This window comes from Anolis sagrei, chromosome 1 (genome assembly GCF_037176765.1).
Source record: "Anolis sagrei isolate rAnoSag1 chromosome 1, rAnoSag1.mat, whole genome shotgun sequence".
In the NCBI taxonomy this organism is placed as follows: domain Eukaryota; kingdom Metazoa; phylum Chordata; class Lepidosauria; order Squamata; family Dactyloidae; genus Anolis; species Anolis sagrei.
Genome location: NC_090021.1, coordinates 96,042,101 through 96,068,830, shown reverse-complemented (window position 1 = coordinate 96,068,830; position 26,730 = coordinate 96,042,101). Strand labels below are relative to the sequence as shown.

The 26,730-nt window shown below is 38.4% G+C and overlaps 1 protein-coding gene across 1 annotated transcript in view; it reads right to left on the bottom strand.

The window, feature by feature from the left end:
• The window catches only part of PREP (prolyl endopeptidase), a 91,108-nt gene that overhangs the window by 50,109 nt on the left and 14,269 nt on the right, over positions 1-26,730 (bottom strand). Inside the window, exons 3-8 of the mRNA XM_060753103.2 lie at positions 22,920-23,053; positions 20,259-20,389; positions 18,316-18,525; positions 16,417-16,538; positions 13,285-13,390; positions 1,549-1,740 (exon numbers count right to left, since the gene is read on the bottom strand). Of these exons, the coding sequence (XP_060609086.2) occupies positions 1,549-1,740; positions 13,285-13,390; positions 16,417-16,538; positions 18,316-18,525; positions 20,259-20,389; positions 22,920-23,053 (895 nt within the window). The remainder of the gene's footprint in view (positions 1-1,548; positions 1,741-13,284; positions 13,391-16,416; positions 16,539-18,315; positions 18,526-20,258; positions 20,390-22,919; positions 23,054-26,730) is intronic.

Sequence of the window (26,730 nt, the reverse complement as noted above, 5' to 3'; positions counted from 1 at the left end):
AGGCATTTAATTAAGTGCTATAAAAATGTGGTAAAGACGACTGGAAAGGAACAAGGAATATGAGATTGGTTATGATTCCACTATGAGACGAAGCGGATTTTTAGTGTAATTTTGTAATTGTTGTATTGTTAATATGTTGTTGTAATTGCCTCTTTGTAAATTGCCTTTTTATATGTGTTGTACACCGCCATGAGTCGCCCTAAAGGGCTGAGAATGGCGGTTAATAAATGCATCAAATAAATAAATAAATAAATAAAATTAGAACTACATGTTCTGTTTAACTCAATGGAAGAAGTTAGTTATGCCTCACTCCAGTTTTATTGTTTTAAGTGGGATTTAATAGATACTGGTTTTACTTGAGTCATGGCCTACATCTGCTACTCTCATCCTACATAGAGAAGCATGAGTTTGGAAAGAGCCCCTTTCAGATTATGTCAGCTATAGGTCAACGAAAAGGGGAACACTCTCCAAGTTTGGTGTTGAACAGGGATTCAGCATATAGCACACTATCAGTGGGGTTTACTCTGAAGCAAAAAATCCTTTGATATGCACTCCAGATGGGTATCCACAACTGGAAAGACTAATATGCATGCAGGAAATTATATGTAAGAAAAGGTTAAAAAATCACTGTAATCCAAAACAAACATACTATTTATCTTCAATGCAACAGACATTTTCATATACCAGCACATGATTGATATGTTTAAGAGGGAAAAATAATATAAAATAAAATGCTGCCTCAGATCATTTTTAAAGGGAAAAATACAAAATGGATAAAGAAAGAAGCGTGCAATAATTAAGCTATGAATAATCTGGATGCAGTTTGTAATGAAGAATTAACTGCTTCCTACATAATAACGACATAACTTTTGAATTCTTATGCCTTGTTTTTGCACAAGACATTTCATTAACATGTCATCGTCATATCAGGTGAAATGAAAAATTCACTTGACTGCAAAGCTTTCGGGGAAATACATTATTAACCACCTTCTACTATAATTCTCTTTCCTAACCAAATCTTGGAAGTGACTAAAACACTAAGACATGATGGCACGTTGATTTTTCAGCATTAAGACAAGATTTCTTTAGGGTGACAAGTTCTCCCTCGGACTGCAATCAAATGACTATGACAATTTCTATGGTTCTTTTGGAACACAGGAGTCTAGCATTTTTCTTTTTTTTTAAGGGTTAATACAACTTTATATATGTATAATTCTTCCTGATAGTCATACATTAAAACAACTATTTGGAAAGGAAGAGTTTTTAGAATCATCTAATAAATAAATAATAAAACTTTATCTAAACCCCGCTCCATCTCCACCTTCAAAAGATATATCTGCCTTTCAAAAAACAAAATCTTTGTGCATTACTCATCTATCTTTCATATAGTAGTAATTACTGAACAACTGTGTTTTTTATAAGAGGTTATTTGGCTTTAAAAATGTTTCTTACATACAGACATTGTTCCTGTGGCTGACTAACTTAAGTCTTTCTCAGGATCACAATCGTTTGCACAAGTCTCCTTTTTCTCCCACATTGTAGTCTTACCTAGAACATCCTTCCCATGTTCAGGAACCAGCACTTTCCACTTGGCTTCCTCTGGATCACTAAAATCAATGTTAATTAACCGATAGTTTGGAGCATGGCGGTTTGTTTTGAAAGTAAAGGTGGTTCCCTCGTTGGTGACATACTCATATTCTGCATCGAAGTTGTCTATCAGTTTCACCCACTTCAGAATTCCTACATTACAATTAAAGAAGAGAAGAAAAGAAAACATAAATCATTATATTCTGCAGAAAATGTACATTTACAAGAAAATATACTCTCTTAAGAAATATACATCTCTCTGTTTCACCTAGATTGAGTACTAGTATGAGTCTAATAAATATCAATTGTGTATCTATATACGTGTGTCTTTAAGTTGACTGTCAGACTATGGAGCCCACACAAATTTTTCATAGAGGTGATTTTGCCAGTCCCTTCTTCTGAAATTTAGCATACAGCACCTGGTATTTGTTGACAGTCTCCATCATATGTACTAACCCAGGCTTAGCTTCCATAGTCAGGCAAGATGTGGTACCCTTAGGATACAGAATCCAATATATGTAGATATATGTATCTACTTTGGATTAAGTCCCACTTAGTTCAATAGAACTTAATTCTGATTCAGTATTGGCTTGAAGCCTAATGTACTGCAGTGAATTTAAAGCATCTTTTGACGGATGTGTCCTTTCAAAACCATTTGCATCTTACCCATTTGTTTATGCTACAAAGTAGAATAATCTATCTACATTTTTATTTGGGGGAAGAACTTTGCCCAACTATTTTAATTCACCATAGTTGAAGACATTTGCAATCTGTCTTTAAGGTAAAGGTTTCCCCTGACATTAAGTCTAGTCGTGCCCGATTCTGGGGGGTGGTGCTCAACTTCATTTCTAAGCCAAAGAGCTGGTGATGTCCGTAGATGTCTCCTAGGTCATGTGGCTGGCATGACTGCATGGGACGCTGTTACCTTCCTGCAGAAGTAGTACCTATTGATCTACTCACATTTGCATGTTTTCAAAGTGCTAGGGTAGCAGAAGCTGGGCCTAACAGCAGGAGCTCACCCTGCTCTCCAGATTCGAACTGCCAACCTTTCAGTCAGCAAGTTCAGCAGGTCAGCGATTTAACCTGCTGTGCGAGCAGAGCACTCCTATCTGGCTTTATTCTCTAGTTATTTAGAGGATTTTTGGCTTCCCTGTAAAATTTTCTGATCCACCTGGAATGCTTGGAGCACCAAGATAGTTCACATCCACTTCATTTTTATTGGGAAAGATGTTAATGTTTAGTTACTTTAATTACCTAAAAACAGACACGAGACGGAATGCCACCATGACCCGCTGATAATATACCTGAATTAAATAAGCTCTTGTTGGAAATGAGTGCTTTGCAGAGCAACACCTTGCTTACTTACTGAATTCAACACTATTTAGTATATGGGAATAAATTTTGATACATTTTAAGATTTTAAATATTTCATATCTTTTTAATATAATAAATTCACTGTTTTTTAAATTTCATATTTCCATTTTAATGTATTTCCATTTGTTTTTTATGAGCATCATTTCCTTCTCCCCACAAGGGGACTCAGAGTTATACTTTTTGTTAGCTGCATTAAGTCCCTATATTAGGAGAAAGGTGGGATAAAATTAAAGTAAATCATAATAAATAATTACAGTAAGTGTGCTTAGGACCTTATCCTTTAAGGAAGAATGTTCCAAGAAAAGATTGAGCAGTGTACAGAAACATCCTGCTATCTGCTTTGAATTTTAATAGCTAGTGCTGCAGACATTGTCTTCTTGGATTTCTCTGGAGGAAGTGAGATTTAAGATAGCAATCCTTTTGGGCTGAAAACTTTTGTTTCTGTAGACAACAGATGTTGTATGTTCAGATTTTCAGTCTGTTGTTTTTATTTGAGGAGTTAACTGAAAGGTCAATATGAACCAGGAGAATATGTGATAGGACTCAGGAGATGTTAACTTTTTCATTTATATCCCACTTTTTTTAGTTCAAAGTCAATTGATCAGATATGCAATATGATTTTATCAGTGGCATACACTACAGCCCCCAGTGGTGCAATGGGTTAAACCCTTGTGCCGGCAGGCCTGCTGACTGATAGATCAGCAGTTGGAATCCTGGGAGAGCAAGTGAGCTCCCTCTGTCAGCTTCAGCTTCTCATGGGGGGACATGAGAGAAGTCTCTCATAGGATGGTAAAACATCTGGGCGTCCTCTGGGTAGCATCTTTACAGAGGGCCAGTTTCTCAAATCGCTCCTAGCACGAAAAAGTGGCATATTTATCTCTGGCACAACAGAGAAAGAGCTTTTAGACTAGTCTATTTAATAATATTATCTACTTTACACTTCAGATTAAGAGTCCTTGAGGCTACTGAAAAACTCATTTCAGATAAAATTCAGTAACATAGCATATCAAAATAAAACCAGCAATTTAATAGTAGAGCAGAATCAGTGCTTAAACAAAAGAGATAAAAAGGAGAGAAGAGGGAAAACTTTTCCTGGTTTTTAAGAAAGATCAATGGCAACAGATAAGCATATCTGGAAGAGAATTTCAGTTGCTTCTGCATTACTGATATTCAAATGAGAATGCAGATATTAATCCCAAATTAATTCAAGCTGCATTGTGTCCATTAATAAAAACAGACAACTTGTTTAGTTTAAAAAGGGAATGCTTTGAAAGACTCCACACATTATATTAGGGAGTAAGAACAAGAAGGAGGAATTGTCATATATATAACCTTGATCAAATCCCTGCATACAACAGTGATTTTGTGCCATAGGCCAAAACATAGCAAAACTGGTACTGACAAATCTGGATGTGTGTTGTACCATTCCAGCACGTAATTCAAATGACAGACTGAATAAATGCTTGTCCACCATTCTCACAAAAAGAGAGATTACAACAATTCCAACCCAACACCAGAAGTCTATATGCTGAGGTTTTGATTTAATTTTTAAATGAATGACGGTCAATAAAGATCTGATTTGCAGCCAAGAGAGGATTCCAGCTCCCCATCCCACGCTTTAGCCTCTGCTATTAGGAAGGCTGAGCCTTATAAGTCTGAAAACGAATACCACAAAGCCCAAGTATTAGCCACACTGCACATCCAATGGTGAAAACCGTATTCATAAATGCTACAGGAGAGGCAGGCACTTTGGCTAAGCAATCCGAAGCCTTTGGACAGCATTTCCCAGTTTACAACCAGAACAACCAGTACTTCTTCACAGGTTTTTATACCAAAAACTGTCTGTTCTTATACCAAGACCTGCCTCATTATCTCTCTAGATACCTTATGCTGGCAGATCAATTCCGCTAAAAGTGAACTCAGATGGCAAATGCCAAATATGGGGCAAAACATAGTGAAGAAGGTTTCATTTCACTTTGGAAAAATCAAGATATTATTCAGCCACAGAATAGCAAAGTAAAGGTAAAGGTTTCCCCTTGATGTTAAGTCTAGTAGTGTCCAACTCTGGAAGGTGGTGCTTATCTCCATTTCTAAGCTGAAGAGCCGGCATTGTCCATAGACGTCTCCAAGGTCATGTGGTTGGCATGACTGCATGGAGCGCCGTTACCTTCTCATCGCAGTGGAACCTATTGATCTACTAACATTTGCATGTTTTCGAACTGCTAGGTTGGCAGAAGCTGGGGCTAACAGTGGGAGCACACCCTGCTCCCTGGATTTGAACCACCGACCTTTCAGTCAGCAAGTACAGCAGCTCAGCAGTTTAACCCACTGTGCCACTGGGGGCTCCATCAGCCACAGAATACTGAAGAATATCAGCTCGAATAGAAAAAAAGAAAATCAGGATTAAGAGATTGGAATGAAATTGTGGTGCTTGTTTCTAAAAGGTACCAAATCAATATAAACACGTTTTACAGGAATTTAAAAAAAATGCTGGATAAGAATATGCATTCTTTTACTATAAAAATCAATTTTCTGAGTCGTGTACTGAAATGATTTGATACAGTTTGATAGTTCTGCTCTGTATATAATATTCTAGTCCTAGCCAACAATGTGCTGTCACCTATAACTCATTTTTCAATCTATTTGGATTTGGTACCTTCTGGAAACAAACCCTGCAATTGCGCATCCTGGTTGGCACTCTAGGTGGGAACACTCTTCCTTGAGCGCAAGCATATACTGCAACAGTAATCTAACCATTCTGTTTAATGGCAAATGCATAGTCTTTGAAATGAGCAAAACCAACCCATTTATCTGCTTCTCTCTGGTTTGCCAAAAATCATTTAAACCCTGAAAAATTCTGAACCAGTCACCTTCTCCCTTCAATACAGTGGAAGAAGGAATGACTATCACTTACCTTCTAAAGAGCAAACATTAAGTGATACACATCTACCAGAGACAAAAATCACCTTCAAAGCTGAGTTTTATGATCTAGTGACTGATAAACTGACACCGTTAAAGGAAGGAAAACAAACCTAAGGCCTTTTTCTTCCACACTAAAGGGGTTGAAATAATCCTGTCATGATAACTGCTTTAAAAGCTAATAGTGAGAGGAAGATGGATGAGTGGATGTGTTTTGTTTGTTCAGATTCAGGCATGAGTAGGCATTGACAACTGAGTAATTGTGCCTTCATACAATATGATTTCAAAAACAGTAAGAAATGTGAAGGTCATCTGTTCCAGCTTCATAAGGCTCTACATAAGAATAATCTAGAGATAATTATATCATTTCATTTCTGTATAGGGGGATATTAGTGGAGGAGATAAAGAAACAAAAATAACAGAACTAGAATTTTGTCAGTATGCAATAGTCAAGAACAGCTTCATGTAAACTAAGCTATCATCACAATCTCTGAGGATGCCTGCCATAGATGCAAGGTCTTGGCAGTCTCTGCCAAAGAAGGCTGGAGCCTCACCAAACTACAAATCCCAGAATTCAATAGCATTGAACCAGTAGGGCCAAACTGCATTGATTCTACAGTGTAAATGCACCCTAAGTTGCTTTCCTTGCTAAGCACAGAACAGCTAATTTGGAATATATCAAGGGGTTAGAAATGGGCTTGAACTTTCTCCACTCCCTGTCATGGAGTTGATCTCAGACTAGTTCAATGAGCTTGTGATTGATATCCCAAAACTGTGGTTCAGAATTCAAACAGATCACTATTTTGTCAGGGTGGTGGGAGAGAAGGGGTTTAAAGCCCCACCATTACCCATATGAAAGTTCAGGCCTCCTATGCCCACTTCTTAAATGGGAGGACAACTACAGCTGCCTCTTTAAATAATTTCTACTTTGGGTTGCTATGAGTTTTCCGGGCTGTATGGCCATGTTCCAGAAGCATTCTCTCCTGACGTTTCGCCCACATCTATGGCAGGCATCCTCAGAGGTTGAGAGGTCTGTTGGAAACTGGGCAAATGGGGTTTATATATCTGTGGAATGTCTAAGGTGGGAGCCTCTGGAACATGGCCATACAGCCCAGAAAACTCACAGCAACCCAGTGATTCCAGCCATGAAAGCCTTCGACAACACAATTTCTACTTTCCCCATTACAAACAGGGTATTTATAGTGGCTTCTCCTGAACAGTGGTTCTGCTCATTCACCCCAAACTATCAGACCAAGCACATTAGCCTACCTTCTTGAACCGCCCTGAAATTAGTCAATAACCAAAAAATGCAGTTTGTAACCCATACAATTTCCTCTTGTAGTAGACAAAATACATTTTCTCTTCAGACAAAATTGTGGCATGTCTACTTTCAGTCATTTTCTTCTCCTCTTGGGTTATGAGAAATAATTACTTGTTATTGCTTTGAAACCGATGTTTTCCTTTGATGCTATCTAACACTTTCAGATCTTGTTAAAAGTTACAGTGAATTTATTAACAACTGTCAGCTAACTTTCCAGAAATTTTAGTATACAGACTTACTGTCCAATTGATACCAGAAGAACAGGAGTTTATTTTTAGGAGACAAACATCAGTTTACTTGTCATGTTGGACTATGATGCTGGGTCATCGAATGGCAAATAACAAGTATTTGGCTGCAAGGACTGCCTAGCTGCTACCTGGAAATTTGTGATGGGCCTTTAAAACTGACAAAGAGAAAGATGCTATGACTGAGCATATCCCTGTTTCCTTGGCCCAGTTTCTTCTGTATATTCCCACAGAAGGCTGGGAAGGAACCAGACAAGAGAACAAAAAAATGTATTGTCAAAGGTTTTCATGGCCAGAATCACTTGGTTGCTTTAAGTTTTTCGGGCTGTATGGCCATGTTCCAGAAGCATTCTCTCCTGACGTTTCACCTGTATCTATGGCAGGCATCCTCAGAGGTTGTCTACTGGAAATCAAGAAAATTGGGTTTATGTGTCTATGGAATGTCCAGGGTGGGAGAAAGAACTCTTGTCTATTGGAGGTAGGTGGGAATGTTGCAATTGGCCACCTTGATTGGCATTTAATGGTCTTACAGTTTTCAAAGTGTGGCTCTTACTGCCTGTGGGAATCCTTTGTTGAGAGGTGATTGGCTGTCCCTGGATGTCCAGACAAGAAACAATCAGGGACAGCCAATCACCTCTCAACAAAGGATTCCCCTAGGCAGTAAGAAGTCACACCTTGAAAACTGCTACGCCATTAAATGCCAATCAAGATGGCCAATTGAAACATTCACACCTACTTCCAACAAACAAGAGTTCTTTCTCCCACTCTGGACATTCCACAGATACTTAAACATTTTCCTAGTTTCCAACAGACAACCTCTGAGGATGCCTGGCATAGATGCAGGCGAAACGTCAGGAGAGAATGATTCTGGAACATGGTCATACAGCTCAAAAAACTTACAGCAACCAAAACAAATGAGTGAAGGCAAGCCATAGCTGCTTATTCTACTACTTCAAATGCTGCAGAAAGCAAAAAGTCTATCACCACACAAGTATCTGATTTGACATGTTCCCCTAAGGTGAAACATGGCTGTGCCCAGTTCAATACAGTCAGAACAAGTTGTACCAAGATGTCTTTGCACCACCCAGTCTCTAGAATAGGTGAATATTTTAACTAAGGGCCCTTTCACGCTATACAATTATAACACTGTGATACCATTATAACTAAAGGGCTGGGAACCACAACCCTCTCCTTCCCCCAAAACCTCTATCACACGCACCTCAGAGATGTCCTACAATGTGAGAATCCAATTCCTAGATCATTCTTGTGTAAAAAGAACATTTTTAAAGGCATGCTTTTTTTAAAAAAAAAAAGCACAACCGAATTGCACTGCAATATGAGATGCCCCGTGAGATATATTCAACATACTGGAGCATAGTTTCCTTTCTCCTCTTTGTTGGCATTTCACAGTCATGCTACCGCTGAGCAAAAGGAATAAGGGAGAGCCCCTAGGGGACAAACTCTCAAAAAGTTAACAAGACAAGACTGCTCCTCTGCCTGATAGCATAAATGGTTCCCTAGGCATCTTAATTCAGAACACTGCCAACATACAATCTATTATGAGAGGGAGGAAAGACAGAGAGCGGTGCATGGGAAATCGTTTATTACATTAGGACCTTTCATTGGAAAGGGAGCCAACAATCAGGGACATGTATGCATGTGTCCATAGGGTCACATTAGCGTCAGCTAGGCAAAGATGTTGTTGGATTGCAAATCCCAGCAGCTGTGAATTTCCAAGTACAGTTTGAAACACCTACTTCTTAGAATCACAGTGTTGGAAGAGACCTCATGGGACATCCAGTCCAACTCCCTGCCAATAATCAGGAAAATCGCATTCAAAGCACCCCCAACAGATAGCCATCCAGCCTCTGTTTAAAAGCCTCCAAAGAAGGAGCCTCCACCACACTCCAGGGCAGAGAGTTCCCCTGCTGAACAGCTCTCACAGTTAGGAAGTTCTTCCTCATGTCCAGGTGGAATCTCCTTTTGTGTAGTTTGAAACCATTGTTCTATTGTCCTAGTCTCCAAGGCAGCAGAAAGCAAGCTTGATCTTTCCTCCCTATGCCGTCCCCTAACATATTTATACATGGCCATCATGTCTCCTTTCAGCCTTCTCTTCTTCAGGCTAAACATGCCCAGTTCTTTAAGCCGCTCCTCAAAGGGCTTGTTCTCCGGACCTTTGATCATTTTAGTCACTCTCCTCTGGAGGAAAACTAATCACAGGCACTATATAAATGTAGCAACAAAGTTGGCTAGAATTCCTAATTGCAGTTACAAATATCTAACTCAAAGTTAGACAATCATAATTCATTTATATTTACAATCCCTAGGTACTCAACAGTGCAAGGAATGTGTAGGGATTGTGAAAGCCTCTGAAGTCTAGCTTACTGGGTAGGAACTGGTGAGAGATATTGGGGCCTGTTTTCCATTCAACAAGGATGAAATCAGACTGATGTTTCCACCCCATCATGCAGATGATCAAAGGGATGGGGAGTAACTATAATAGAGATTAAGCTTCTGACTACCAGAGATCATTTGGAAAGGTTGGGCACGTAAGTTGGATGCATCCCAGTTGACGGGAGAATAGTCCACTGGCACTTGAAGTGGCTGCTGCCCAGTATGTAAAGATGGGAGTGGGTCAGGTCAGGGCACACTACTTAGCTATGTAACTATGTAGCTAATTAGTTGATCTAAAATACTGGCCAATGATGCTTCTGCTGATATCATTCCTCACAGGTAATCATATGTATATGCCTAGCTGCATATGCTTGAAAAAGTGGGTTTTTACCCAGTATCCACCAGACTGGCTATTATGGCAGACATATTGGGGGCTGAATGATTACTAAAAGCATATGATAAAATGGAAAAAACTCTAAGAGTTCCAAAACCTATTGGCAGCGTGAGAAAATAGATATGCCAAACTCTTCTTCACCATACCAAAAAGAAGGTTTCAACTGAGTATGGAATTGCAGCAGAGCTAGGGAATGTGCAGATCTTCAAATGGTATATGGAAGGACATCCTCTCAAGAAATGCATGCAGTGTAGTAGCATCCATTATAAACATACCCAGTGCAGATTCAGTTACCACATTCTTTATAAACATGCCCAGTGCCGATTTGTGAGATCAGATACAACCCAACAGAATCACAAAATTAATCTTCACGATCTGCATCTCACAGTTGAAAGATCTGACTGATTTCTCTTGCTTCTTTAGGCAGGCATTTTCAAACATCCCATATAGATTGAAAAACAACAAAACCGAGACTTAATTTCACCACATTGTGATTGACAGTAAAGGATATTAGTACACACCTGAATCTTAAGAGTCAAATCCATTTCTCCTAGTAACAGAATGAGTTAACTTCAGACAAATTCACCAATACTAAGAGAATCAAGGATTAGTGAACGGACAAGACACAGCTGCTTTCTTGACAGTAGAACTAACAACATGTCACACTTGTCTAGAAGATTTAGTGATGGTCACCCTTCCCTTCATTTGCAATTTTAAAAATGGAAGAGATAAGACAGTTCTACAGTGCAAACAAGCATGCTATACAATGCATGTGACAATTTGCACTAAATGTAGAGATGTGATAGGCTACAAGTAGGAGTAAGCAGAAGTCAAGCTGCAGACAAGTTCACCAGACCAGATATGGTATTCCAATAAGAATTCTTTGCAATATTTCAGAGTTGGGTTTTTTCTAAAATACAACTGAATTACAGCTTAATCGGAGGAAGAGGGCACAGATAAAGCAGATTACCTGTGCAGCCTGATCCAACTTGCTCCCTCTGTTCCTATGGCAATTATCACCCAATGATCTATAGGTATGAGCCTTAGGGATTTGTATATTTTTATATACTTGCTGCATTTAACAATGTATGCTTGGATTGACCTTGGAAGGAGTTATATTGTTATGAGCAGAATACAAGCTTGGTATAGCCAATTGGTAATCCTCGACTTCAACCCCCATCACACTGTATCATTCGGTCACTGAGCAGGGATTTGAACCCTGGCATTCAGAGTTATAGTCCAATGCTCAAATCACTATATCATTCTGCCTTTGGAAAATCAGATGCTATTTATTTAAAAATAATAATTGTTCACATGAAATCAATTCTGATAAGTCATATCTATCTATTTCATTTTACAAGGACATCCAAACCAATTTATGACTTGTGGAGGTGGGGTGGGTGCCATTTACAGAAGGTTTGTAAGTGGTTTGTTTTTGTTGTATGCCTACAAGCAATTGTTTGAGCTAATTACAGCTTTGTGTAGCTAAATCCATAGACAACAGTTACAGCTGTTACTTCACTTGTAAAGGGCATATGGAAAACAACAGCAGGCAAGCAATTCTAAGCAGATCTCACAATGTAAAATCATGTTTTGGGTCCAAACTGCACACATACACATCATGTGTCTATGTTTTTCTGCATCTTTCTCTCTCCCTCTAAATGGTGCTTATGACACAACAAATAGAAACAGGTGTTTAATATATCCAAACTGGAAGAATCTACATCATGGAATTAATGCCATTTGGCAACACTAACTGCTGTGTCTCAAAGCTATGGAATCCTGGCAGTTTTAGTTTTACAAGGACTTTAGATTTCTCTGCTGAACAGTGCTGGTGCACTACAACTACAACTTCCAGGATTTTACAGCATTGAGCCATGGCAGTTAAAGTGGCATCAAACTGCATTCATTCTACAGTGTAATGCACCCTCCGTTATGTTTTATTTACCACCCATGTCAAGATTTTGTTTCGTATTGGTTGAAGGTAACTTGATAGCACATATACACACATACATACTCATACATACACAGACCAATAAAAAAAACCTAGAATTTGATACACAAGCCATCCACAATTTCCTTATTATGAATGTCTCCTTATTATAAAAATGTGCAATGCAAAGTCTTTCATAATTGCAATTTCAAACAAATAATAAATCTGGATTGCTGTGAGTTTTCTGAGCTGTATGGTCATGTTCCACAAGCATTATCTCCTGATGTTTCCACATCTGGAATGCCCAGGGTGGGAGAAAGAACTCTTGTCTGTTTGAGGCAGGTGTGAATGTTGCAACTGATCACCTTGATTAGCACTGAATAGCCTTGCAGCTTCAAGGCTTGGCTGCTTCCTGCCTGGGAGAATCTCAAATAATATGCTGTGTCCAGGTTGATTCATCAAGTGCTCTGCTATGGCTGACTTCTCTGGCTGAATTAGTCTGCAGTGCCTTTCATTGTCCTTGATTCGTGTTTGGGCCAGCTAATCACCTCCCAACAAAGGATTCCACCAGGCAGGAAGCAGCCAAGCCTTGAAGTTGCAAGGCCATTCAGTGCTAATCAAGGTGATTAATTGCAACATTCACAATTGCATCAAACAGGCAATATTTCTTTCTCCCACACTGGATATTCTGCAGATATATAAACTTGCCTTGTTTCCAACAAACCTCACAATCTCTGAGTATGCCTGCCATACAGCCCAGAAAACTCACAGCAACCCAGTGATTCCGGCCATGAAAGCCTTTGACAGCACAAAGAACAAACTGAAAACCAGGCAGATTAGAATGCTGCTATGTACATATTTTCCCTTCAAGGGTTTTAAGGGAGATTTATAGTGGCAATCCAAAACATAACTAAGCTTGAGACAAGAGCCACAAATTCAATTCCCCCTTCACTCCATTTAACATACACCGATTGAAGGATTGGGGAAATCAAATTGTAGCCAGAAGCAAATCAGTGTTTGAGGAGTATACGCACAAGACAGACATTACTAGCATTAAAAAGTTTGGAATATTTTCATTAAAAAACCAGCCCTTACGAAATTGAGCGAAGTCCATTACCTGTTATGCCATTTGATTCCTTTTGAAGATTACAATACCACAGCCTGTTTACTGGATCACATCCTTCCCGTATAGATAGCAAAGCATACTGCCCATCATCAGATATCTAAAATATATAAAAATTGGTGCAACATGAATAGTGAGGTCTTCCAAACAAAAAAGTTATTCATGTTACTCAAATATCTTTTCCTATTTTCCCAGAAAAGCATTTTGTGAGCAAAAATCATTAGACAAGTGTGTCACATCAAAGTACTTAACACTGATGGTTACTGGTGGATTTTATGTTTGAGTTACAAGAATGGAATGGGTCATTTGTCATTCAAAGTCCAATCCATATTTGGGGTAATAACTCTGATAAAACAGAGTCACCTGCAGCTTGGGGCAGAGAAAAAAGCAGCCACTATGTTATGGACAGTGATGGCCAACTGAAATTGTTGTGCTAAATGCAAAGTGACAGTAAACCATGTCAAAAATTACACTGACAAATCTTTACTGAAAATAATCACTCTACAGAAAAGCATTCCAAATTAATTATAATCACTCCATGCAGACTCTTCAAAGATCAACAAAGTACGGATGTTTTAAAATTCTGTTTGAAATTTGTTCCACTTCTTTCTTACGCAAATATAAAGTGAGAATAGTGCAGGCAGAATGATCATTATGGACTTCAATAGATGTGTGTATTTACGTGCATGGGGGTGTGGCCTTCACTCAGTCACTTCTAAGCCATGAATTTCACATTTGCATTCTATTAGTACTTATTTGTCGGGCCTTTCCACACAGCAAACTATCTAAAGAACTTAACTATGGCCAAATATTTCTGCCTATTTTCCAAAGCAAGGTGCAATGTGCTCCCATCTGAAAAGCTGTGTGGGAGATTTGCAGGTACCCCATATAATGAAAGACTCTGCCCATGTAACAAACAGGAAGTAGAATACATCTACCACAATCTACTGTGATGCAGTTTTTATGAACAGGCTCGAGCACACATAATCAACCTCCTACTAAGAAACTTACCAGCAAGTCCAGTGAAAATGTATGTGAAGTTTCTACTTTAATGACAACTTTCCCCACGTGACCTTGGTGGTTGCCAAGTTTCTTTCTGAGGCAATCAGGATTAGACAATTCCCAATTTTAGACACAGGCTGCACCACTTTGGCACTTCTTGTAGTCTTTTACCTATGTTTTTAGCCAACATGTATTTCAAGCAATTTATAATAATAATAAAATGTTATTCGTTCATTTGTTTGTTTTAGTACTGTATTTTAATCTTTTTAGCATGCATTTTAATATTTGCATTTTTCACTAATGCATTTTATGGTGACACGTTATAACTGTGTTGTGCACTGCCTCAAGCCATGAGGAGAGGCAGGTAACAAACAAAACAATCGTCATAATCATTACCTCCTTGGCTATAGTACTTTTTAAAAAATCTTCCTTTGTAGCTTGGAGGGAAAACTCAATGGGTTAACAACATGGGAAAGCAAGGAATTTAAAATTCTCCCTCAAACTCTTTGCAATTGCTATAAAATGAACCTACCTCACAATTGCTATCTGCATTTTCAAAGGGCAGGAAGCAACTCCACAGCTGCCTTTTGCTCATCACCCTACACTTCCTATTCTTTCTACTGAGCAGCAGTCGATCTCCATGGTTTCTCAGACCTGCCTGGAGTTGTGCCTAAGTCCTTCTCTGAAGAAACTATCTCATTTACCACATGGAGCAAAAGCGGTTTGTCCACTTTAAAAAATCTCAAAGAAGTGATATCCCTTTGTTGAAATGACTAAGACATTTTGCATCCAGCTTTTAAGAGTTCATTTAGAGCATAAATTCTGCATTTATATTGCCTTCAATTTATCAAAGTAAAATAACTCTTTGAAATATGTTTTCCCCTGTTGGAAGAATGGTAAACAACCAGTGATTCTGAGCCCATTTAATAAGCATTAACTTCAACAGCTCTCTCTGGACAGGCAGGGAGTTGAGAATAGTTTGCTAAATCCAATTCCCTGACACATGTTACTGGTGGGGTGCCAATTAAGCCTTCCTCGCTATAGCTGTCTTTATAGCAATGCACTTGGAAATCCAAAGAAGTTTAGGAGTATCATGGGAAAATATTATTGACTGCTGAATTCCCATTTTTGGATATTTCATGGGAGACAAACAAAGGCTGAATGATCATATATTTTATTTTTTTGCTTGAGTGAATATGCGCGCAAATACATCCATACACAAAAAGGAGCTATTTATTTGCCCATGTTTTTTTGTGTTTCGTAATTGCCAAGTTTTTAAAACTTCAAAGATGCATTCTAAACAAGACCACAGCATTTATATTTTGATTGCTTTCATTGTGAAAATGGCTGAGTGCAGACAGCACTCCTCTCTAAGTATTCCTGACACGCTTATAGTATACTGGGGGGAAAAAGAACTTGGCTGCAAACAGCAACATCTAGAGCACACATTTTGCAACAGAAATCTCACCAAGTCCTATTTAACTCCATACAACCAAACTGACATTCTACAGCACCCTCTACTGGGAACTACCTTAATTTTTTTCTATCCTTCCAGCATAAATTGTTACAGAATCCAGTCCAACCCCCCTGCCAAGAAGCAGGAAAATCGCATTATAGGAGGAAAAAGAGGGTCACAATTGTTCTGTTTATAGTTATAAACAATGCAAGTATATACAGATATACTGTAGACTTTACTAAGAAGAAGGAAGGTCGAAGATAAAGCTTGGCGAGAAACACCAAATACAAAGGATATGAAAAAAGTTAATCAGCTGCTCTTGACCCTGAATGTAAAATGTTGAAAGTAAATGTTTTCTTTTTAAAAGGCACATGAAAGCAAGACAATGTCCTTACCAAATACAAATGACAAACAAAAGGGTTAGAGACAAAAAAATTGCAAAGTACAACCTTTGGTCCACATTTGTTTTTATCAGCTTTTAAAAAATTATATTGCATATTTGATTGATGTGCTGTTTATATTTTCAAAGCATGGAAAAATGGAGGGAAGATGGGGAAATGAGCACTGCCAGCTGTACTCTTGACTGTCCCATGTCCATGGAAAGAGAAATGGAACATTGAGTTTCCCAGCTTCAGCAAAAGTCTGCCTTCAGACAAGATATATCTTACCTCAACTCCACCCATCCATTTTGGCTCATGAGGAAATTCAGCGCACAAAACATCCTTTGACTGGTCAGTTCCTAGCACATGATAGTATAATTTCTGGTGTAAGTTGGTTGACGTTTCAGTGCCTGGAACAAAAAAGGGATCAAACCACATGTATGTTGTCAATCAATTTTTTTTCTTAGTGGTTCTAACAAATTACATGGAAACCAAATTTACATTCTACTTATTAGGACAGATGACAAAACATTTAATTATACTAATGCACCACCAGAAATACCAGTTCTCATTGCAGAGAAGTTGGGTGTGCCTTATCTGAAATACATTGAACCAAAAGTATGTCAGATTTTTTTTTTCCAGTATATACATAATGAGATATCTTGAAGATGTAACCCAGGTCTAAACACACAATTTATTTATGTTTCATATACACTTTATATACATAGCCTGAAGGTAATTGTATAAGGTAAAGGTAAATGTTTCTCCAACATTAAGCTTAGTCATGTTCGACTCTGGGGGGGTGATGCTCATCTCCATTTCTAAGTCAAAGAGCCAACGTTGTCCGTAGACACTTCCAAGGTCATATGGCCAGCATAGCTGCATGGAACATCGTTACCCCCCCCCCCCAAATGGTACATCTACTCACATTTGCATGTTTTTGAACTGCTAGGTTGGCAGAAGAAGGTCCTAACAGCAGGGGCTCACCACGTTCCACAGATTTGAACTCCCAACCTTTCAGTCAGCAAGTTCAGCAGTTCAGCGGTTTAACCCGCTGAGCCACCAGAAGGCCATGGTAATTGTATGGTAATGTTAATTGTATACACAATTGTAACTGTATACACAATGTTTTTTTAAACATGAAACAAAGTTTGTGTACGTTGAAACATCAGAAAGGTATCACTATCTCTGGCACATATGTGGTCAATTTGGATTTTTTTTTAATATTTCAGATTTTGGAATTCTGCATAAGGGATACTCAATCTGTATACACAAGGACATTTTTAATTTTAAGGCCCTTTTTCTTTTTAAAAAAAGTACGTTATGCATATCTGGTTCATACTGGACTAATCAATAAACAGATCTGTTCATACTGTTTGTTAGACACTCTCATATTTTTATTATTAAAGTTGGTGCTGTGTTTTACATTCTGCTTGTCTTCTAGAGCAAAATCTAAGACAGTTTATAACATTAATTAAAACACATATCAGAAAACCATAAATAATATTAAAGACAATTTACTGAAAAACTTCCAAAGTTAGATGAAGCATTGATTTAAAACAGTTTAAAACAGCTCAAAATGTAACATGAAGGGATGGAGTACTGCAACTCCATGAAAAGTTTGTTTGCCAGTAACCAGTTAATGTTCAAAAGGTCTTTGATTGCTGGTGGGGAAAAAAGGAGAGAAGAAACCAACTGACTTTCTCAGATGGCTTCAAAACTCTCAAAGAAAGCTTGCTGTTGTTTTCTCTATGTAATTTTTCCATGCTTTGCTTTCAGCAGGAGAGAAAACACAAACTTGTACAATGGGATATACCTTCAGGGACATCAGCTAGAATTTCAGACACTTTTGTGATTTTCACAAAAGGAGCAAAGATAGCAAGGTGAGCATGCAGGATGAAAAATATCTAGAGCAAAAAAAAAAAAAAGCCGAGGACTATGGAAGCAAAGCTTTGGAAAAGGTACTTTCTCTGACTATCAGCTCCTAAATACACAACCCAGCAGAGACTCCACAATTTTTTTTATCTAAAAAGGTACCTCTGCCAAGTGTGGATGGGAGATGGGATATCCAGCTGTTGAGAGTGATCTGAGCAATGAAAAACAGAAACCAGAGGATGGTAGATGAGGGAGCGAGAGGTCCATGGACACATGATATCTGCTTATGAATGAGTGTTGTGTATCACTCACCATCACTTTTGCCATCTTGCTTTGGATAGGAGTTGTAGAACATGCCTTTTCCATCATGGGTCCAAGCCATACAACTAAATTTTACCATTTCCAATGTGTCTGGAAGTTCTTCATGACCATCCACCTTCATGAATTTGATGGTTACCCAGTCTGACCCACTAGAACTCAGACCATAGGCAAAATATTCGCCATCTTCGCTGAATGCATAACCTGGTAATTTAAAATACATGATGCATGAACAGTTCACATTAAAAAAGGAATTAAACATAAAACATAAACATAAGGGATGAGTAAGTTATGACAGCTACTAAAATGCATTGCAGCCCACATCAAAACACATCGACCCCTCTCAAAAAACAAAAACAAAAAACCCTCGAGAAGTGGCCCTGGTTTTTCAAAAGAATCACCAGTCTTGCATGTTTCCAGGAACAGAATTTTAGCTTTGAGACAAAAATAAATTTTCCCCAGCCAAAGGTACTTGGGAAGGTAGAGGTGCAGATTTGAAATTAGATACAAAAACAATTGCGGGGACTGTATGAAGCATGAAGCTACACAGTTCCAACTCTTCTTAATACATACATCTTTCAAGTGTGCTAGGCAACCAACACATAATGCATATCTGCCAAACACAAAGCCCTCCTTGTCATTTTATGTGACCCTCCAAATGCTGGACTATTATTTATTTATTCTTTTGCTCTATTTAGATCCTGCCTTTTTCTACCCCGAAGGGGACTCAAGGCGGCTTTACATATGGCAACTATTTGATGCCTTTAAACAACAATTAAATACATTGAAATTAAAATTTAAAATTAGAGTTAAAATGCACATTAAAACTTATAACATTATAATCACTATTAAAATCAGGTCATCCACAATTGTAATCCGGGGCTGTTCCAAGCATCACAGCACATATTTCATAGTTATTACTGCACTGTAGTTAATCTACAAAGACTTGACCTCAGAACCAGATTTTCACTTTCCTTCTGAAGGCCAGGAGGGAGGGAGCTACTCTAATATCACTGGGGAGGGAGTTCCACAGCCGAGAGGTCACCACTCAGAAGGTCCTATCTCTTGTTCCCACCAGACGCACCTGCGAAGGTGGCTGGACTGAGAGGTCTCCCCCTATGATCTTAATCTCCTAGGTGGTTCATATGGGGAGATACCTTTGGACAGGTAGGTTGAACTCAAACTGTTTAGGGTTTTATAGACTAAAGTCAGCACTCTGAATTGTGCTCGGTAGCAAACTGGCAGCCAGTGGAGCTGCTGCAACAGGAGGGTTGTATGTTCCCTGTATACTGCTCTGGTGATCAATCTGGTTGCTGTCCATTGGACTATTTCAAGCTTCCAAACAGTCTTCAAAGGCAATCCAACATAGAGTGCGTTGCAGTAGTCTATTCGGGATGTAATCAGAACGTGGTCTACCGTGGCCAAGTCTGACTTCCCAAGGTACAGGCACAGCTGTACAATGGCTGAATTTTTCATCTTTAGACATAATGACTACAGCTGATTGGAGTTGTGATACTGTAACAGTTGGAAGGCTATAGTTTGTTGTTTAGTCAGGACAGTAGGCTTGAATTTAGATAAATTGCTTGTTGATACGATGTCTGACTTTAAAATGTCCTTTAACCTTTTCCCAACCAAAACTGTTATTGCAATTCCCATTATCCCCTGTCTACATGGCAGATAGGAGTGATAGGAGCTATCTTTCAATAACATCTGGAAATCCAAATTGGGTGAAAACTAAAGAGCACCAGCTGCTATGTAAAATAATATATTGTTGGCCCTCTATAGCCATGACTTCTCCATACATAAGGCTGCTGTGGCCCTCGATGAAAATGAGTTTGATACCCATGGCATAATATGTGTGTGTACCTATAACTGCAGTAAATAAATGGTATACAAACATCCAAAATGACACATTATGAAAAATCAGCTTCATTCACCTCGTAAAGCCACAGTACCATCATCAGAAAGCTTATTTGGGTCAAGAAATACTTTGGCTTCAGCTTCCAAGGAATCTTGCACGTATAACACCCGTTGGTTCTGAAGTCCAGAATTATAAAAGTGAAAATACCTAGAGCACACATTTGAAACACAATACATTAAATTGCTTTTAATGCATTTTTTAAATTGATTAAATGAAATGGCTGATTGGGGGAAATGCTGGATATCGCAGTCCCAAATACTGAGGCAACTACATCACTAGTATCTGAAGGGGAGCTCAGGATTCAATCACCAAATCACCATTTTCTTTCTTTTCTTTTTTTTAAAAAAGGGGGAGGTGGGGAGTTGGGATCAAAACTACCGCTTAACAATTGCTTGATGGAATATTTTTCAGCTTCCTTCTATTCTTCTACTTCTGCTTGTCTATAAACATCTGGACTTACAGAGAACATTTCAACTAAGGAGAGGTGGCACGCACTCTCTGAACGATATGTAGCCCTTCTTTTGACACCTTCTTAGTGCCCCCAGCACCAAAATTGGTGTGAAACTGCTGAAATGGAGTGGAAAATGTAGTGGGAGATAAGCAAACAAATAACTTCTGTATTTCAGTTTTTTTCCGTTTCTCTCCCCCCCCCCCCCCCAAACGTTTAAGAAAATGCAGGCTGGGGGACTATTTGCAATACCAAAATTAGGCTCTACTTCTGTTTTCTCAATTTTTAAAATAAAAGTCAAGATATCTAAATAGAAGACTTTTTTGTTTTCACTGCTGTTGAGCAATTCAGAGTTGAAAGGTCTTTCTTGCCTATTGCAACTCATTCTGGAAATCTATCGTGATTATTAGGATATCTGGGTGTTGAAGGCCAAAACATCTCGGGATCCACAGATTGAGAACCACTGCCATAGGCATTCAGAACTGAGCCTCCTCTCAATGTGAGTACAATTCTTAGGGGAATATTTTCTAAGCATTCAGTCCTACTCAGGTCAGGGAAAAACAGAACATCCTTCCTAGCCTCTTGAACAGAATTCCTGTTAAGGTATAATTTAAGTGAAATGGTAAAGAAAGAAAAGCATGCAGGTTGGCTCCAGGAGTCATGAGAGACAAGGTAGATGCTGTCAGCAAATATTCCATAAACTACTTATCTCCCTACTTTCAGAATTCTGACCCATGAATGGAAAGGCAACAACAACCTCCAAAGTCATCAAGGCAATGATATCTTCTATTACTGCATGTTCTAGCTCAGGGATCCTCAAACTTTTTAAACAGAGGGCCAGGTCACAGTCCCTCAAACTGTAGGAGGGCTGGATTATAATTTGAAAAATACACGAATGAATTCCTATGCACACTGCACATATCTTGTTTGTACTGCAAAAAAAAATTACTTTAAAACAATACAATAATTAAAATGAAGAACAATTTAAAACTTATTAGTATTTCAATGGGAAGTGTGGGCCTGCTTTTGGCTGATGAGATAGGATTGTTGTTGTTGTTGTTGTTGTTGTTGTTGTTGTTGTGTGCTTTCAAGTCGTTTTAGACATAGGTTGACCCTGAGTGAGGGCCGGGTATATGACCTTGGAGGGTCGTATGCGCTCCCCGGGTTTTAGTTTGAGGAGCTCTGTTCTAGTCGGTAGATTTGTGCACAGATCCATTTTAGCCATTTTCCTTTGGCTTCTATGGACAGCCATAACAGCAAGGGCTCAGCTGCCATGTTTTTTCCCCTCCGAAACGGCCCATGTGGCTACCGAGCACAGTTTCTTCCCTTCTATTTGGAAGCACATGGCACATGCTTCCTTAACTCTGTTCCTCAAACTCGGTTCAATGAAAGGAAGAAAGGAAAGGATTCCAGGAATGGAAAGGGGAGTCTTATAAGTTCCCCACTGTTGCCAATGGACCAGGTCTTTCCAGATCTTTCAGCTACCTAGCTGAAAACAGATTTTTCCATTAGACCATTTTCAGGAAGCTCCTGAAAATGAATCTGGATACCCAATGAAATTCAGACATCAAAAACGGATCTCCCTCCAGCCAAATTGCACAAGCCTACTAATCAATCAAATGAAAGTACAGTGGAATATCTGTATTGCCCCCCATTTTTATTTAATTGATTTATTGCATATATGTCCCACCTTTATCTCAAAGTGAGGTTCAGTGTCAGTTACAACTATTTTTTTTTTAATCTTGGTAAGGTAGCAATTTTTCTAACTTGAGATTTAATTGGCAGACACACCAAATCTCTGTGTGTGTATACAATAGGACTCTTGCACCCATGGGGCTGGTATCTGAGGTTTCATTTACTTGTGTCCAACAAAATATGTCCAGTGTAAGATTTTTATGTGCTCCAGGAGATTCTATTTGGTGCTTCTGCTGAAAGTTACTATACAGTTGTTCTCGAAAACCTAGCATTTTTTGGGTCTTCCTATGGTAAATTTTAGCGTAAGTCATTCATTTTGATAGGGTTTGCTACTATTCATGGTTTTCTGTTTCCATGGTAAGTTCAGGTATGTATGTCCTGCAGATGTGTGTGTGTGTGTGTATTCTGAATGCAGAAATCTCTTTGAGAAGGTTCAGCATGCAAATTCATGATCCCCAGAAACAAATTGTAACTAGCATCAGGTAGTTTTCGATCATAATCTATAACAGACACACATACAAAGTAACAGAATACCTTTTTCCTTTCTTGAAATGGCAACTGTATTTGGGATAGTCATAGAGTTCAGTCATTCGTTCCTTAAATAGACCACGTGTTGGGCATTGCTCAAGAAATGGCACTGTTATCTTATTTTGTGCCTCAACAAAAGCCTAGAAGAGAGGAAATGAATCATACTAGAATACAGTAATTAGAAGCAACAAGGGGTCCCTATTTAAGAGAGAAAGTTATGCCAATAATTGGTTGTTTTTTCATAATTACATTCTCAAAGAAGAACGGAATGTACCCACTTGCATTACATCAACAATCCTGCAACAAGGATCATTAAGGAATAATGTCAAGTTAATTAAGTATCAGATGACTACCAAAAATTATATCAGTGTCTTGATAATATCAGGATGGTCTTATGAGTAAGGTAGAGACCTACTTTTCAGGACAAAGTAACATACTGGCTAACTTTTGCCATTACTGAACTTTAAAGGTTCTGCTATTTTTAATCAAAATTTTAAATAATTCTGAGTCCATTTTCATAGGATTGGGATGAAAACCCCAATGGATACAGCTGGGTTTTCTTCTAAACATACATAGCACCAGGTAGAAGACATATTTCAGTTAACAAAGTCACTGACTCTTGTTAACAAAGGCTTTTTATGTTAGCCGAGACATATTTTCCTCCTATTCCTTCTCTCTAGAGAAACGATTTTGAGCTGCATCAGAATTGGATGCAGGGTGAAGGAGTGTGACATGTTGCAGCAGCATATTTACAACAAACATCACAATAAAGCTTGAGCAGGGAGGGAATGGCATTCTCTTCTTGGTAATCCTGCTTTAGCGGTGTGTGCTTCCCTACAACAGGCAAGTTATACAGAAGCTTCTCCCAGAATCCCTCATTGAACATGCTTGAACAGCAAAACAGAGAGAAAAGGAGACAATAGATAAGCCTGCCTCCCCATCTATACCCATCATGTTAAAACAACATATATCTGTAAGTTTGGTCATCAAAATGAAAATCACAATGAAAATGGATGCTGGAGAAAGAAAAAAATCATCACTGGATGCATTTTGGAATAAAGCTTCTAAATGGTCTCTATATAGTGTTCATGTTTTTATGACTTACGGGTGTGCACATACTTTTTAAAGTTTTGAATAAAACACTGAAACATGTTGAACTGTGTTTCTTTTTTGTGGTTTAGGAACCTATCCCCGTTCTTTACAATTTATTTCTGCCTTTGGTATTGAATTTATGTTAAAAAAAAAAAACCCAAACACGCAGGAACACATCAACTTTGTTAACTGTGGTACACCTAAAGTAGTTTTGAGACTGATTCTTTCAGAATGAGAAATGATTCTATGATTCTAAATGAGTCTTGCCTAAGCAGTCAATTTCTTTTGGCAGATAAGCCTACAGTATCAGCTTGGTTTTCACATACCACATCAAAGAACCCTCCTGAATGGGATACACAGATGTAGGTCATGTTTTTTACCATTTGTTCACTGCATGAACTGAACAAATAAAAAATGGTTAAAGAGCCTCAAGAGATCTTTTTTCCTTGTCCTAATTAACATTACATGCAATTTTTGTATAAGTAGATAAAAATAAAAATAGTTTCAGCCACGACGAAGGAGAGACCATGAAATGTGAAGAGTTATCACAACAAGGTAATGCTCTTTGGAAGGCTACATGAAAATATAAGGCTTGAAAAATGATCTGGCATAGTAGTTATTTAAGTCTATGCAAAAGGAAAGTGGCAGTGATCACAACAAGATTATGCATTAGTCTATGCTACCTATGCTATGGAAGAAAACTCCACTGGTCCACTGGGGTTTTCATCCAAATCCTATGAAAATTTACTCAGAATAGCTCACTGAATTTAATAGTGATTACTCCTAAATCACCATATGATGGAACATGATACATTATGGCAGATTGTAAGAAACCGCTTAGCTCAGTGGTTCTGAACCTGTGGGTCCCCAGATGTTTTGGCCTTCAACTCCCAGAAATCCTAACAGCTAATAAACTGGCTGAGATTTCTGGGAGTTGTAGGCCAAAACATCTGGGGACCCACGCGCTGAGAACCACCGGTTAGCTGAAATAAGTATGAACAAATAGGTTAGGAGAAGACATAGCTACTCCTATAAAACGAATCAGTATTTTTCTAAACTCTAATAAATTCTAATAATCAATTTCTCATAAGAGCCCCCCGATAATACTGTTCTGGTTTAAGACTTCAACTGAAGTAATGGGAAACAACTATGGTAATTTCAAATTATTATGCACCACAGAAAATGTCAATCAGAGAACTGAAAGTGACCAACCAAACTTTTCATGCTTTTAGACAGAAGTATTAATGGCACAGAGAGTGTTGCCTAGTGGCTTCAGAAGTGTAGTATGACTCTGGAAATTGGGATTCAAATCCCTACTGGACCATGGAAACCCACTGGGTGACCTTGGGCAAGTCAAACATTTTCAGCCCCAGAAAATCTTGGAATAAGTTCACCTCAGGGTTGTTGTAGGTGAGAAATGACTTGGGAGACACAAACAACAAATTAATGGTATCAGGGTTCATTTTAAGCAAACTACACACAATGTGCATTGTCATTAGAGCAAGATTTCCACTCAGGCCAATTACAGACCCTGTCTCAAAACTCATGCATATCCCATCCATGTTTTTGAACTCATCAAAACAGACTAAAATATTTTTAGAGAGTGTAGTTATAGCTGTTGTCATGCCAGTCATAATAAACACAAAGGACCTATCATCAAAAAAGTTTGCAAACTTGCTTTACATCTAGATTAGGAGAAATATGTTAGTTTATATTGGCTTACACAGCACGTTAAAAATAAAACACTAAGGCAGGAAGTATTTAGGTGTGAAATCCGAGATCACACCCATTTAAACCATGGTTATCACATAATTGCTATAATGACAAAATTATGAGTCTAAATTCAATTGTTAGTCTCAACTAGAGTTGATCTACTGAATCTGTTTATTTTCTGAAACAATACTATGAATATGTAAATATCATGCATATTTATTTTGTTAATTGCTTATACAATGGGGACCACACTCCTTTCCATTGTGAAATGATTTTTCAGAAACAACTCACTGCCTCTTCCAGGTATTTTCAACTGAACTGTTTTACAACACAAGCCTTCAAGATTACAGAAATTAAATTACATCCGTTCAACCTATTACACTTCAACAACTGATGACATTAGGGAGAGTTAGCTTTCAACACTTCTCAACTTGCTGGAAGCATCTGGGTGTGCTTTTATGAAAGTTTTCTTTGCCCAACTAGTAATTTGAGTATAATGAAATTTAATATCTCACCTAGGGAAAAGGACGTAACAACACAGCAGATTACCTCTGTTGCAGAGACAAATCAGGAGGTGAAAAATGAAGGTGTATGTAGTGTTTGCACATCTGATGTAAGGCTGGATCTACACTGCCATATAATGCAGCATCAGAATGCTGATTAACTGCATTGAACTGGATTATATGACAATGTAGACTCATATAATCCAGTTAATCTGCATTCTGAAACAAACAGGTGTATATGGGGTCTAAGTGTCATAACCAAGAATCATAACAGCATACAAATAATTTTCTTGGCCAAGGAATCAAAATGGGATACAAAATATCCTGATACTGTATTGTTGTGTATCTTCAGGTTACATCTGACTTATGGCAACTCTATGGCAAATCTATCACAGTGGGCTGAGTGTGTGGTTTATCCAAGGTCGTCCAATGGGTTTCCATGGCCAAACAGCAATTCGAACCCCCCAGAGTCACAATCCAGTGCTTAAACCATTATATCACACTGGCTC